This window comes from Monodon monoceros, unplaced genomic scaffold, assembly GCF_005190385.1.
Source record: "Monodon monoceros isolate NGI ecotype Baffin Bay Population unplaced genomic scaffold, NGI_Narwhal_1 Super_Scaffold_3, whole genome shotgun sequence".
Lineage (NCBI taxonomy): Eukaryota > Metazoa > Chordata > Mammalia > Artiodactyla > Monodontidae > Monodon > Monodon monoceros.
This window is the reverse complement of record NW_021703780.1, coordinates 60,640,917-60,656,702: the sequence shown is the minus strand read 5'-3', so window position 1 is coordinate 60,656,702 and position 15,786 is coordinate 60,640,917. Positions and strand designations below refer to the sequence as shown.

Sequence of the window (15,786 nt, the reverse complement as noted above, 5' to 3'; positions counted from 1 at the left end):
GGGGCAAAAAAATAAAGCGTCTGTCAAATATCTACCATTAGTAAGGGGAGCAACTCAAAGCATGCCCTGCAGACCTGCCCCATCTCCGGCTCTTCATGCTGCCACCTGCCTCTCCCCACTCCCAACATGTGACATCTTATGCAAAACCCAGTACACAAAACAGAGAGAGGTGGGGCTGCAGAGGAAGGAACCCCCTGGGACACCCCGGGCTTCCAAGGAACAGAGTTGGGGAGCCCAGATCTCACACTGAAAGCAAGTCAATTAGGGGTTCCTTATTAACACTGCAGGCAGAGTCTGTTTTTAAAAAGGCATCACTGCAGGATTCTAAGGAGTTCCCTAATAGGATTGTAATGTTTTGTATCTCAGGAATTCATGTTGTGTATAATTTTTCAGAAAAGTTTATATCTGGAGGTTATAAGCAATGTATAACAATGTATGCATTGTATATCATTTTGGCTTGTTAATATTACTAGTAAAACAAAAACAAAAAACTCCTGCAGTCTCCCCCAGACAGTTACTGGTAGCCCTTTCAGCTCTGAAATTCTTATTCCAACTGTAACATCAGAAGAGTTGCAACCACTACAGCTTTCTGGACCATTTAGCAGTCATTTACTCCAACAGAGTAGTAAGTGGGTCCACGAAGAGCTTGAGCAGAAAAGGGAAGAAAGAAATGACTTGGAGGTGGAACTCCCATTTGAGAAATGGGGTGAAAGGGATAGACAGGCCTGTAAGAAGAGGGAAGGGGGCAGGTGGACAGAGGGGCCGTACCTCACTTGGCAGGTGTGCTGGCCTGGAGGTGGCATGGTGTGGGCGGGCGCGTGAGTCAGACCGGTGTTTGATTTCAGGCTGCCCTCTCCTTGCCTGCTCTGAGGTTGTGTAATGTATTCAAAGGAGCTTTCTGTGTTCCTGAAACACTCGAGACGGTGCGAGGTCGAGAGTGGCTCCGCTTGCCTGGAGGAGGCAGCCTCTTGAAGGCAACCTGGGCTCAGGGACTCTTTCTGACCTTGGTACCTGCTCTGTCTCCCCGCCCCATCCCAATTCACCACCTGACCTTTTCCAGTTATAAATACATTTTAACTCCTCATCCTAGGAACCCCCTCAGGAATCCTGAAGGATTCCATTTAAAATTTAGATCTGGGACAACACCTGTCTCCCAGAAGGTGCTTAAAGCTGAGAGCGTGTTTCTTTTTGTCCTGGCTGCTGAAAGCCCAAAGCCAAGCACTACACAATCACAGCAGTTGTGTCAACCCTATGATCAGCTTTTTTTTTTTTTTGCCCCTGCTTTCTTTGGACCTAATCGTTTATTAACCTCATTGTAAATTATCTCAAATCTGAGATTTGAGAACAAGAGGAATGTAAATGAATTCAATTTAACCACATTGTTAAGGGAAAGAAAATTCATCTGTCTGCCTGCCAGTGTCCCTCCCTGCCTTTGAATCCCACCCTGTGAACACCTTGCTATAAACAGACCTCACATGACTATCTGAGACCACTGCAGGCCAGTGATTGGAGTTTCAGCTGCCCAAACCGGAATAACAGGACTCACTTCAACATGCAGTTGGTAATCCCTTCTGGAGTCTCTCTCTCGGTGACCTTATTGAGCACAACTGTGTACAGAATCAGTGAGTATTTACTCGGGCAAGTACGGTGGCAGAATGATGTCAGGTCCGTGGGAGCATACGACGAATAGCACCGGGTCGTCCTGCAGTGTGCCGTGTAATGTGCGTGGGTGCTGCGTGCAGCCAGAGAAGGGCCTCTCACACTTTGCCCAAAGGTGTTGACACATTCCCTGGATCAGGTCAGGGACTTGCCTCAGGGTTCATTTGAGGAGGGTGCTGCACTCTGCCTAGTGCCAGGCAGTTTCTCATACCTGCCACTGAGTAATCCATAAACACTGACCGGAAAATCTTTCTAGCTCCAGAGAGAAGAGGGTGACCAATTTGGGGGTTACCTACCTCCTATCTTTCTGTGGAGGAGACAGGTGGCCTTTTGACACAGGCCTGGGGTTGGTCACCTGTTCCTGGCAGAGCTATTAGAGGGAGAGTTTCAGACTAGACCAGCAGGTGTGCTCATGCCGTGATCCCATGGCCCCTGAAACAGTTTAAGCAAGTTTTCATACTTGTTGCTTGAAATAAATGGAATCATTGGTGCTTCTTTGGAACCTGTGTCCACCCCTTTCCAAGTGTGTCCTTTTTACATCATCATATTATCCTGGATACTAATTGAAACAGGCCTTGTTATCTTGGGCCTATTTCAGTCTTAATGTTTGTGTAGTTATACAGTTCTTCACAGGAGAATGATATTATGGCATCAAGGCAATTAAAAAGAAAACCCTCTTCAGTCACTTAATAGAATAGAAACGTAAGTTGGGGGCTTCCCTCGTGGCGCAGTGGTTAAGAATCCGCCAATGCAGGGGACATGGGATTGATCCCTGGTTGGGGAAGATCCCACATGCCGTGGAGCAACTAAGCCTGTGTGCCACAACTATTGAGCCTGTGCTCTAGAGCACGCAAGCCACAACTACTGAGCCCACGTGCCACAACTACTGAAGCCTGCGCACCTACTACTGAAGCCTGCTTCAGTAGGGCTCTAGAGTGCGCCTAGAGCCCATGCTCCACAAGAGAAGCCACGGCAATGAGAAGCCAGCGCACTGCAATGAAGAGTAGTCCCTGCTCGCGACAACTAGAGAAAGCCCGCATGCAGCAACAAAGACCCAACGCACCCAAAAAGATAAAAAAATTAAAAAATAATAAAATATGTAAGTTGTCTTCTGATAGAGGCATAGATTCTAGACTTGTGTCTGAATCCTGCCACCACCACCTGTTAGTCATGTGATCTTGGGAAGTTGCTTAACTTCTCTGCTTTAGTTGCCTCATGTATAATATGAGGAATATCATAGTCTCTGCCTCATAGGTTTATTGTCAGAATTAATTGACAAAGTACAGTAAAGCCCTTGGAACTGTGCCTGGCATATAAGCAATCAATAAATGTCTGTTGTATCATCACTGTTATTCAGCTTGGATTTATTGAAGACTTGTTCCATGCCGGGCCCTGGGCAATTCATTGGGCTACAAATTAAAGACATTGTGTCTGTCCACCAGGAATTTACAGTCATGTAGGAGAGATCAGTGTATACTTAAATGATAGGTGTTATAAGACAAATACAAGCTATGGTAGCACAAAGGCCAAGTGATGGGTTCTGTCTTGGGTGTAGCCTGGGGCCATTAGAAAGAAGGCAGAGGATGTGGTCCCTGAGTGGGTTTGTTGTAGGTGCAGGAGGCAAGGATGTGCCTGACAGGCTGGAGGGGAGGTGCTAATATGGGTCCCTAAGGGCACAAGAGGAAGACTTGGAGAGCACAGAGCCTCTGGGAAACTCCAGGTAGTCCATAGGGTGGGACTGTCAGGGGAGGGAGGTGACACTGCAAGGGTGGTTCAGGGCTGGATCTTGGTGGCCTTGCCTGAGCCCTGCCCAGGAGCTTGGACTCTGTACCATGTGAAGGCTCTAGGGAGCCAGGGAAGGCTTTTAGGCAAGGGGAATAACATGGTCAGATTCACATTTTAGAAAGTTTACTCTGGAAAATAGTGGGGAGAAAGGATAGAGGTGAGGCTGCAGGATACGGGGAGAGACTGGAGGCAGGAAGACCTAGGGGACTCTAGTGTCTGGGGCACACGATGATGGGGTTCAACTAAGGCTGTGAGAGTGGCATGGAGGGGAGAACATTGGATTCAAGGCATCATTTGGGGCCATATTAAGTTGGTCGAGTGGGTGGGAGTGTGGGGCAGAGGGTTAGGAGAGCTGGAGATGACTACTGGGTTTCTACCCCCGGTGACCGGGTAGATGATGTCTCATGGGCCAGGGAGGGGAGAATAGGAAGTACAGTTTGTGGAGAAAGTAATGGGTTCAGTTCTACGAAGTTGAATTTTGGGGGTTTGTTTTATTTTGTTTTAATGTCTTTTGAACAACCACGTAGAAACATCTTCATCCCCAAAAGAGGTCTGAGCTGGAGCTGGTGATAGAGGAAGATTGTCTGGGGAATGCAGGATGAACAAGGAAGAGGGCTAGTGGTGGAGCCCCAAGGATCACCCATGTCCAGGATGGGCAGGAGAGTGAGAAAGGCATAGCCCTAGAGGCAGGTGGAGGCCAAGAGGGTATGGAGCCGTCACAAGAGAGTGACAGGAGGAGGGACTGGTGGGCGTGAGGAGACCCAAGAAGGATGAGGGCTGGGAACTGACCTTTGGATTTGGCCACAGGGAGTTGCTTGTTGACCTAGTGGGAGCAGTTCTGTGGTATGGAGGCAACAGGTGCCAGAGAACTGGAACTAAAGAGTCAGTGAGGGCTTCCCTGGTGGCGCAGTGGTTGGGAGTCCACCTGCTGATGCAGGGGACACGGGTTCATGCCCTGGTCCGGGAAGATCCTACATGCCACGGAGTGGCTGGGCCCGTGAGCCATGGCCGCTGAGCCTGTGCGTCTGGAGCCTGTGCTCCACAACGGGAGAGGCCACAACAGTGAGAGGCCCGTGTACCGCAAAAAAAAAAAAAAAAAAAAAAGAGTCAGTAAGAGGTGAGCAGAGACAGCAAGTATACACAACTTGGAGAAGCTTAGCTGTGAAGGAAGGAGAGCATGGAGTCTGCTAAGAGCCTGAAGGGAAAGCTCTGAGGTAGAAGTATGAGCCCCTGAGGGCCCCTCGTCCTCCAGACAGTGGGTCCCCGTGGGTCCAGGGATGGGAGGAGGGAGAGGAGGAGTAAGGAGGGGGTTACCCTGGCAGCCTCTGTTTCCTCTGACATAGGAAAGGTAGTGGGCAGAGGTCGAGGAAGGTACTGGAAGTTTGGGCTAGCCACTGAGGGGAATGGTTGATGGAGCTATGTCACGCCTCCTGCCCCCAGATTCAAATGGATTCCACTGCGGGACCAAGTATATGTTTTAGAAGCATATGAGCATTTTTATGGATGTATAGATTGTTTTAAGTGTTTTTAGCCTACAAGGAGAAAAGACTGGAAAACTATACTCCAGAATGTTAATAGTACTAATCTTTGGATGATCGAATCAGAGGGTGCATTCTTCCCTTTTAATTTTCTCTTCTCTATACATTTTTTTTTCTCTATACATTTTTAAAAATCATGAACAAGTATTACTTTGGAAATGAGGAAGAAATCAGTATGTTTTGTTCTCCCGGGGTGCAGTAATGTGGAAGCTTCAAGCCATCCCTGTGAGATATAGGAACAGGGGTAGGGGTGGAGGTAGTGGGTGTTTCTTAGTGCACACGTGACAGCAGTGGCAAAAATGTCTCAGCAGGCCTTCCAACTCCCAGCTGTCTATCAAGAGTTATACAGAACAAAATCCCTTACCATGAACTAGTAAGTTCTGAAATCTGTGGAGATGAGCCCAGAAGAGCCTATTCTTTTAAAGAAAGAAAGAGAGGGAGAGAAAGGGAGGGAGGGAGGGAGGGAGGGAGGAGGACTCAGTCTCAGGGGCTGGCCCAGCGGGTCTCTAGCTCTGCGAGATGGGCTCACTGGGCAGGTGGGGTCTTGCCTGGATGGGAATGAGCCTTCCAGGAGATTTGTGCAAATGGAGTCACATGGAGGAGGAACTTTTAGGAAGGTTGCGCTGTTGAATGTCTCTGACTGTGGTCTGGAATAACAGGCAGTAATGAGGAGACCAAATGAGAGCTCCGATTGCCGTTGGTTCTGTAAAGCTCTTGTAGCCCTTTATGGGGAGGGTCTCCTGAGATTTACAGCAAATTGTGGTGGTGGTGACCTTAAAAACTGGACCTGAAAAAAACCAAAAACGACCTTCATTTAGGAAAACAGCCCTATTGCTTCATCACCTTGGGGAAACACTGTTCCTTAGTGCATTTCTCTTGTACACATGACAATAGTGACTTCCAGATGCGGTCTGTTGGCTTCAGGATCCACAAAAGGTCACACAGTTACCCAAACTCAATTACTTTTTTACATTAAAGAGAATTTAAAGTATGACCCTCTGGGCTTTTCTGCAACCTTCCCCTCTGCCTGGGCCAGCGCCCTTCCCAAGCCCCTTTTAAAAATCCACTCGTCTAGGCGGTCTGGGCCCTCTCTTACCTTTGTGAAGACTTCCAGACCCTGACCCTTCACTGGCCTTAAGGGGGGACCCTCAGATGTCTCAAGGTGAGACAAGTCGTAGCACTTCGGTTACAAAATTCAGGAAAGTTGGTCATACTCCTACTTTGCATAGCTCCTTCCTGAATATATTTTTTTGCTTGTTTTTTTAAATACGTTTTTTCCTTTTTGCAAAAGTCACATGTTCATATTAGAACATTTAAGAAATATAGTTAATAGATTAAAAATTACCTGTGATTTTACTACATGAGATAACCATTAATACTTTGGCATGTACGTGTGTGTGTGTGTGTGTGTGTGTGTGTGTGTGTGTGTAATCTTTACCAAAATGGGTTTGTAGTCTACATACTGTTTGGGAATCTACTTTTCCCTTTAACAGTCTATCATAGACGTTTCCCATGTCAATAGCTGTGTACTTTTATGGCTGTTTGATGTCAAGAACTATAGCATAAATGGCATTGTACGTACCAGGTAGTCCTTGCCTACCAAAGTTTGTTTGCTTTTAAAAGGTCTATGATAGGTTCTTCTGGCATCTGACTGTATTTTGCAGGCTGTATTTTTTTTCCACTTCTCTTTTGAACTTTCAGAAAAAATTTTAATGAAATACTTAAGACAGTTGAAAGGGTATAAAGGATAATATGACGACCACTCATGTGTTCGCCTCCCAGCTTTGTAAATTAAAAAAAAAAGTTACAAAGACAGGTTAGCCTCTTTATATGCCCCACCCCCACTTCATTCCACTGCCAGCCTCCTCACCACCACAGAGGTGATCATTATCCTGAGTCACATCTGGTTTTCAGCATCTTGGTGTGGAGAGCACTTGAGTATCTTAGGGCAGTGGCTTACAGTTGCTTGTGGATTCATAAGAACTAAACACAGATTACCAATCCATAACAATAGTACTGATAAAAAATAAAATAAAATAAAACTTGATTCCAGTTTAAACAGAACCCAATAACATTCAGAGCTGTGAATTATGACCTGGGAAAACTGGACTATTAGATGTGCTGCTCACCAATGAAAATTCACAAAGACCGAAACTGTCCCTGGGAAATCTAATGTAAATCAAAATTGTAGTTGATGAGTCAAGTCCTCACTGTAATATTTACATAGGAAAGGATGCATTCAATGAAAACCATGTTAGTAAAATGAAAATAGAAGATCATCGGGAACAATGTAACTGTCCAGTGTAGAAAATCATTCACTTTTCCTTGGGGAAATTCTTTGTCAATAACTTATTATTGGTATTGGCGTAACTCTGAACAGAACCCACATGTCGTTGGGATGAAAATATCCTGTCCCCATGTGTGGAATTGCTGCTTTCAAATGACCATCGCCTCTGTGGAATGTCAGAACTGAGGGAACCCCTAGCCTGACCCTGACACCTCTCTTTCTTACAGGGGGCGGTGCCCAAAGGAAATGCCACTAAAGAATTCATCGAGAGTTTACAGCTGAAGCCTGGGCAGGTAGTGTACAAGTGTCCCAAATGCTGCAGCATCAAGCCTGACCGAGCCCACCACTGCAGGTACACTGCCCCCGCCTGGGCTCCCCTCCTCACCCCCTGCGCCCCCGCCCTCGCCCTTCCTCCACGGGTGCCATCAGCAACAGGACTTCTGAACGTGCCCTGCTCTGGGCACGGAGTGACCACATTGATTCTCCATCCCCACCTGCACAGGAGGGCAAGGGTGGGAAAGGGTGTTTGGTTCGGGCTCAGGACACTAGGCTTCGCCACACTTGCCAGAGGGCCCTGCCCAGGCCCTTGCTTGTCTCCACCCTTGTCTCCAAATCTGTGAAATGGAGGGGAGTCCTGCTCTTCCTGCCGCACAGCTTTATTACTTTATTAAGGGCACGTGAGACAAAGCTTTAGGAGATCATTCTGTGAATGTCTAGCCCCTGACACATTTAAGGGGCAGGTGCAATTTCACTTAAATTTTATAGGGAAATGAGGGGGTTGTCCTCGAAAGAAAAGAAAGACTTTTCTTTAAAACAAAACTTCTAGAGGTCTGACAGTTGTAGAGTTCAGCCAAAAAAGCCATTTCCCTGTTTTATCTGTGGTGGTTTTTCCCTTTTGGTTTTCAGATTTCTTTGTTGTTTTGAGTCTTCTTGACAAAAAAAACCTCCAGCTAAATATTGCACTTTATCATGACGAGAACTTTAAATGCTAAATTACAGAAATAACGAACCCGTCACTTAGTCCCTTTTTCACACTAGCTTGTGTTCGGGGTGGAGAGGGGCTGTGGAGGAATGAACTGGCTCCTGATGTCAGGAGGTATCATCGTCCTGAGGCTGTGGAAGCATCTGGGTTTTGTGCGAGGTCCGAGCGGCTGAAAGGTGGCTTTTCTGTGCGGGCCGCACTGCCCACCTTTTGGAGGAGGGCAGTCGGTCTCAACATCCAGATGCCATGGTCAGCTCCCAACACCTGCTGTGTCTCAGGCACCTCAGCCCACCCTTTCTCATCATCGTCATCCCCATGGTCACCCCCAGAGATAGCTCTGCCATGGGCATGACCCTCCCTAGATGAGGAATTAAGGCTCAAGGCAGTTAAGTGGCTGCTCCAAGGTCACACAGCCGGTGACTACGAGAGACAGGATTGGTTCCTGGTGTGTCTGGCTCCGAGTCTGGGGCTCTTTCCACTAGAACTCTAGTTTGGGATGACTTGTGTAACTTGGTATAACCATATGCATATTTTTCTGTATCTTTTTCTGTCTGTCTGAGAGAGCGATCTGGAGACCTCCCCAGCTAGTTGCCACTTCTCAAGGGTGAGGGCCAAGGAGCTTGGGCAGGGACCATGGGAACTGCCATCTCCTGTGGGGTTTTCTGTGTCTGGGTCATCTTGTTTCTGAAATCTGTATTAGAAACTAATTCAATGCTTTCTTCTTGTGCCTGAGATGGAGGCATCAGTCTAGCCTTTTCCTACCACCCCGAGGCTCGGGAACCCAGTTCTTCTCATCCCCTGGGTGATGTGATTCCTCCGGGCACATTCCTCCAGTGTGGTGGAGCGGGCTCCTGCCTTGAAGTTGGAGAGGTCAGCATTGGAAAGGCAGCGCTGTCCCTGCCACACTGGGGACTGTGGGCCAGGCACCACGTCTCTCAGAGCCTCAGCTTTCTCCTTTGTAAAATGAGTTGTTCCTCCTTAGCTTGTGAGGATTAAGTATGAATATCTATCTGTTAATGGAGGAATGTGTGAGCGTTGGGGATGTGCTGGGTTTATATAGGCTGGACCAGAAACAGGGAAGTGTGAACTTTATAGAAAGAACTTGGGTGACCACAGTGGTTCTTTTCTCTTTCGTCCCTGAGCCCTTGGCAGCCTCCACCGCCTGGCATTTTCCTCACCGCCTCCTCCTCACCTCTCTCCCCAGGATGATCCAAGGGAGGTATTCTTGAGTGCTAATAAACAGATCAGCTTGAGCAAAACAAGAGCTGCTGATTCAGATGAACTTGAGTGAGGATGCCTGTGCATCGCCTGTTCCTGTGTCAGGAAATGTATGCTGACACCTGCTCCTTTGTGATGGCTTGTGGTGGCCCAGGCCATCTGGGGACCCATGGTTTTGGATAAGCAGAATCCCCAGCACACCGAACAGAGCTGGGTTTGTGACTGGGTGAGCCAAGGGGCCTGCTGCCCTGCTAGAGAAAGTTGGTGTCAGTCTTCCTGCTCAGGTGAAGGGGCATGTGTCTGTGCCCAGCTCTTTGCTTCCTCTCCTCCCAGTAGTGTCATGGAATTTAAAACTCTTTTCCCTGAGCTCTAATGGGTACCACAAATATTCCCTGACCTTGCACCTGGAAGGTGTTCCTTCCAGCCTGGTGATACGTGGCTGGGTCTTCCTTCCAAAGCAGGCTCCTTTCATCCTGGCGTTGAGGATCATGGAAGCCTGTGGAAATCCTTGGGGTGGGTGGGTCATGCTAACGGGGACAGCCAAGGTGTTAGGCTTATGTGTTAGGTTCTTCTTGCACAGGCGGTGGAGACCTCTGACCTTGGCAAAGCTTCACACCCCTCCCCACCTCCCAACAAACACACACACACTGAGATGAGACAGTTGGGGACTGCTTAGGGCCCCTGCCAGCTTGTTTATCAGTTACTGATAAATTTATATTGCACTAGCATTGGTTTTAAAGCATTTTACACACATCATCTCTAACCCTGAGAGAGCAGGGCTAGTTCTACAGAGGGTGGTTTGGAGAAGCTAAGTTTCTTTGCCCAGAGCCCAAAGTGGTGATCTGAGAGAAGTGTTCTTTCCACTGGCCTTACCCTGTTTGGGCACTGCCTTACCCCACATTGTCTGAGCTGGGGCCAGGATGTTATAGATGCCTTTTTTGCTTATAATTTTAATCATAGTGAATGAGGTGTGAGATGAAAACCTATATGGGGAGCATGGTCCCCTTGGTACCTCCTTGCTATGATTTTTTTCTCTTCCTCTACTGTGGCATCCCAGCCTGAGGTGGTGGAGCCCAGTTCCCTATCTATAGTGTCAGAGCCTTCACTCCTCCAATCCTTGCTAAGCGGGGCCCCAGGCTTGGCTGTGGGCTGTAGTGGTGGATGGGACATGGCCCTGACCCAGGGGCTTCCCGCCCAGGCAGGGCAGATGCACTTGTCTGCCGTGATACAGTTTGGTGGGTGCTGCTGTAGGGAGAATCACAGGGCCATCACTTAGGGTGGGCAAGAGGACCTCGGCCTGCTCCTTGGGGGCTGAGTGCCAAGGAAGGGCCCTTGTACCTCCCTGGAGAGGGAGCATGAGCCCCAGGGAACCTGAATACACACAATCCGGTGAGTTTGTTGGGCTCTTCCAAGCTTGCGAAGGAAGTGCTCTGGGGACTGAAAATGGTAGGGAACCTGGAGGAAAAGTAGAGAAGCATCCTCCCTCTTGTAAAACCAGGATTTAAAATGGCAGGGGCCGGGGGGGAGACTTCCTTGGTGGTGCAGTGGTTAAGAATCCTCCTGCCAATGCAGGGGACATGGGTTCAAGCCCTGGTCCAGGAAGATTCCACATGCTGCGGAGCAGCTAAGCCCATGTGCCACAACTGCTGACCCTGTGCTCTAGAGCCCGCGAGCCACAACTACTGAGCCTGTGTGCCACAACTACTGAAGCCTGCATGCTCTAGGGCTCACGTGCCACAACTACTGAAGCCCACGCACCTAGAGTCCATGATCTGCAACAAGAGAAGCCACCGCAATGAGAAGCCCGCGCGCCGCAGCAAATAGCCCCTACTTGCCACAACTAGAGAAAGCTCGCGCACAGCCAAAAATAAATTAAAAAAACAAACCAACAAAAAAAAACGGGAGGGGCCTGGGAAACCCTGAAGGTAGGAACACCCCAAATACCTCCATTGAGGACATTTGGTCTTTTTAGCAGCTGCCATTGAATGCTTAGGACATGTCTGTGTCCACAGCGTCTCGCACAGGAGACACTGGAGTTGGTACAAGAGAGGAGTGCAGGCAGGAGCCCCAGGGAAGGTGGATTTCGCCAGGAGGCAAGAGTGGAGAAAGGGCCCTCTGGGAGCCTTCCCTGGTTGCTGTGCTTGAGCTGCCCTGCTGTGTCTGGGGAGGGGACACCAGTGAGCCCACTGTGCTGTGGGGACTGGGAAGAAGACTGACTCTGAGGTGCCTGATTCCCAGGCACCTCACCCAGCCTTGTGGAAGGCTCACATTTTTTCTTCCTCCCCCTGAGTGCTGGTGCCTGAGATGAAATAGCCAGGCAGGTGTGGGCAGTCACCCCCTGGGCCTGGAGCACCCTTCACTTGGCCCACTGAGGGACCAGGCCTTGCCCTTGGTGCTCTCCAGGCCCCAGCCCCAGAGCCATTCAGGCTGGGTGTTTTGTGAGCCGTGGGTCAGTTAGCCTCTAAACAGCGCCTCCAGCCACATACATGGATGGACCTCCACCACCCACGTGCACTACCACCTGCCCCAGGAGCCCGCTTCTGAACAACTCTGTAAGCCGGAGGGAGAGGCGCCATCTTGGCATTTCCTGTCTTTGCAAATAGGAAACTCAGAGACCAACACTCTGGACAACTTTTGCAGCTCTCAGTGGGCTGTACTCCTGCCTACTTCTAGAAGGATGAGTAGTGTTCTAATTTGGCTGCCCAGTGAAACTTAGCCCATTGTGAAACCCAGCTTCCCAGGGTTCACACCTGGCCTCTTCAGAGAGGCTGGGAGGGGAGAGCAAAGGACCGATTTGCTTAATCTCTTAGACAGCTTTCAGAGGATGTCAGGCCATTTGGCACCTCTCTGCTGCTGAACAAACACTGCCTCAGAGCACCCACCTGAAACCCCTTTTACAAAGAAGTACAAGTGGAAGAAAAACTGCTCAAGAGTCCAGAGCAGGGAGGTGGTTACCCTCAGGAGCTCCCCAGATAGGGAGGGGATTAAGAAACCCCAGAGCTGAGGAAGGACATACAAGACGGGCTACGGGGGTGGTTCCATGGTGGGAATGTGTTGGCTGAGGCCCAGAATGCAGGGAGCTTTACTGCCTACTTGTCTGTACTTTCAAGATTGTACACTGGGAACAAGTGTTACCTATTCTTTCATTCATTCATTCAAATCGGTAACATACACAGAGAGAGAGAGAGAGAGAGAGAGAGAGAGTTGATTGATCAAGTAATGGAGTTGCTGGTACCTGGCTTTCTCTTTATTGCCCTCCATGCCCCTTTCATGCATCCTTTTCTTACCCCGCCTTTCTGGCTCCCAAGGAGATTTCTGGAGCTGGTTCAGCATCTCTGAAATGTGCCCATTCCCCACATGCCTGTGTTATCATGACCCCTTGAAGCTGTGGGAAGAACAAGGGTGGAGACCAGACTGACCCCACCACTCGTCTGAGCCAGCATCTGTTCTCACTTTCTCTTATAACGGTACTCACGTCCTGTGGGGGGCAGGGGGGTTCCCAGGTCTGCCTTGCCACCAGAGCTCATGCCATGCTTAGAAAAGCCCACGCCTCCCCCTTGGGGTGCAGGTGAGCCCTCCTTCAGAGTGGTCTGTGCTTCCCGGCCTGCGGTCTGGGAACAGCTCGCCTCCATGCCCAGAACAGCTCCTTCTGCGCCATCCCTGCCCTGTCTGTGGGTCAGCCAGAGCTCAGCGAGCACTGTGTGTGAGCATGAGGCAGCCTTCTCTTCAGCAGGCCCCTGAGCCAACCCTTCCCCCAGGGTCCACCCACCATAGCCCACCTTAGTAAGAACCTGAGATAAAGTTGGTTATGGAAACTACTAGAAAGAAAAGCTGGTGTAAACTAAGGGACTGTCAAATATATATATAATTCTATTATTTCCAAGCTTGTATTTATAGTATTTCAAACTGTTTTGAACAAATACTGCCCCCAAGATAAATGGTAGGGAGGCTATTTTAATGAATTGAGAATGAAACAATTTTTTTTTTTTTTTTTTTTTTTTTCGGTACGCGGGCCTCTCACTGTTGTGGCCTCTCCCGTTGCGGAGCACAGGCTCAGCGGCCATGGCTCACGGGCCCAGCCGCTCCGCGGCATGTGGGATCTTCCCGGACCGGGGCACAAACCCGTGTCCCCTGCATCGGCAGGCGGACTCTGAACCACTGCACCACCAGGGAAGCCCCAAGAAACAATTTTTAATGAGCCCATCTATTGGCAAATCGGTCTTCCTGAACTTGAGCTTTGGGAGTAGTTGCTTTTGAGGTCCCATTAGCCTTGTGCTCTTGTTTCAGATTCTTACTTGTATGGTCCAAAAAGGGGTGGGGAAGGCATTTGCTATCAAATAACAAAGCTTCAAACAGTCTCAGTCCAAAAATTATCCCAGTAACAAGTTAGTAATTTGCAAATTAGTGGGATTTCTGATCAACACTTAAGCTCAAATGACTTTTCTGCTGTTTTGGGCTAAGTGGATATTATCTTAGAGCTGCAAGGTCCTTAGAGGGGGACTTCCTGCCGCCATGTGACGCACTGCTCGTGACCCCACTCTGAACTCTTCTAGTGCTCTCTCTCGTCAGCCGCACCCTGGGAGGTTCCCTAGTCAGGTTTTTGGTCTTTGGGGGGAAATTAGGAGCAGCTGTATCCCAGCTCATCCTGTCAAGTTTTTGAAAGTGCTGCTTCTTTCTGTCCTTTCAGTAAACCACATTTTCAGCCCACTGTTACCTCAGGAGAGCAGTCTCTTTCTCAGCCATGTCAGTTCCAGCCTGTTTTTATGTGAAACAAGATAAGAGGCCTTGGAGGTGGATAACTGTCCCCTTGTTTGGAATGATTGTGACCCTGGAGGTCCTGGCCCTGCCTTCCAAGCCCCTTACAACACACATGCAGCAAAACATTGGGTGGCGCCCTAGAGGTCACTTGCCAGGAGTGGTGCAGGAGCATGGGTTTTGAGTCCCCTCGACCCTCCCGCCTCCTTGAGGACCCCCCTAAAGATCTGCCTTGCGGCTCTTTCAGTGTTTGTAAGCGGTGCATTCGGAAGATGGACCACCACTGTCCCTGGGTCAATAACTGTGTTGGCGAGAACAACCAGAAGTACTTCGTCCTGTTTACTGTAAGTCAGCTTCCGAATTCTGCCCCACCCTCTGTGAAGCAATGGAGAGCTCTGTTCCTTCGAATTGTCAGCACTCACGGTGTTCTTTGCTGCTGTTCAGAAGAGTGCCTGGCCACGCAGACCCCCGCCTTTCTGCCAGAGCTCTCCTTGGTTCAGCAAGTGCCCGTTCCTGTGCCCTTCACTTGAGCATCTAGAAAATTGACTCAAGTTGATTAGCTATAAGCAAGGGCCGTGTTCTGGGCCTCTATGTCTGGTGTCCAACCTAAGTAGCTAAAGAAGGCGGCAACCCTCCCTCAGCTGCAGGTAGGCGGAGTGTGTCTAGCCTGAGGGCTGGAGGGGCCAATGGCAGTCAGCGCCCTGACCTTTCAAGTGAGGAGCAGCAGCCGGCCTGGAGCCCCCAGGGCAACCCAGGTCACACCTGGTGACACGTGCTTGTTTCTCTTCTTGTCCCACACGCTCCCAGTGAATGGCCGCTCACCTCAGACCCAGGGCTGGGGGCGGGGAACCAGTGGAGAAATCACCAGGTGCCTCTCTGGTCCCCCTCCTGCTCAGCCCTCAGCCTAAGTGTTCCTGAATGGGAGGTTCTGAGCACCCCGTCCCGGGAGCCTTCACGGCCAGAAGGTTCTCACAACAATGGCGTCTGCACTGCTTTCCTGTTTCAGATGTACATAGCTCTCATTTCCTTGCACGCCCTCATCATGGTGGGATTCCACTTCCTGCATTGCTTTGAAGAAGACTGGACAAGTGAGTATGTGCCAGGGCTTCCCTCCTTGCTGCAGGGGGGCGCATGACCCAAGCAGGGTGGGCTCTTCGTTTCCGTCTTGGTGCCAGGGGCCAACCTCATTTTATTAGATCTCCTGCAAGCCCATGGACCTATCAGGGAAGAAACAGCAGGGGCCCAAATATCTCTTCATGAAAAAAAGCAGCCCCTTAAAGTCAGTTCTACAGGTAATGTAGTGAGTTGGATAGACCCGCTAGCCTGAGTGAGCCCAGGGAAAATGCAGGCCCCCAGCAGGGCAGTGCATTCCCTGGAGTGGAGCTGTGCCTGCAGAGAGAGCTTTTGCTTCCATGTCTTTAAGTGAGGAGCTTTAATTGAAGGTCGTTTTATTTCAACCTTGCAGAAATCCATTTTTAACTTTCTGGCTAGGACATGGACGGTTTTCGTTAATCTTTGTGTGTGTGTGTGTGTGTGTGTGTGTGTGTGTGTGTGTGTGTGTG

The 15,786-nt window shown here is 49.5% G+C and overlaps 1 protein-coding gene across 3 annotated transcripts in view; it reads left to right on the top strand.

Annotated features, from left to right (window-relative positions):
- ZDHHC3 (zinc finger DHHC-type containing 3) overlaps positions 1-15,786 on the top strand; it is a 54,404-nt gene that overhangs the window by 19,826 nt on the left and 18,792 nt on the right. For 2 of the 3 annotated variants that reach the window (XM_029242087.1, XM_029242088.1), the window contains exons 3-5: positions 7,497-7,621; positions 14,472-14,568; positions 15,231-15,312. In XM_029242087.1, coding sequence (XP_029097920.1) covers positions 7,497-7,621; positions 14,472-14,568; positions 15,231-15,312 — 304 coding nt within the window. Of the gene's footprint in view, positions 1-7,496; positions 7,622-14,471; positions 14,569-15,230; positions 15,313-15,432; positions 15,517-15,786 lie in introns of all 3 variants that reach the window. The other variant, XM_029242089.1, reaches the window with a different exon arrangement.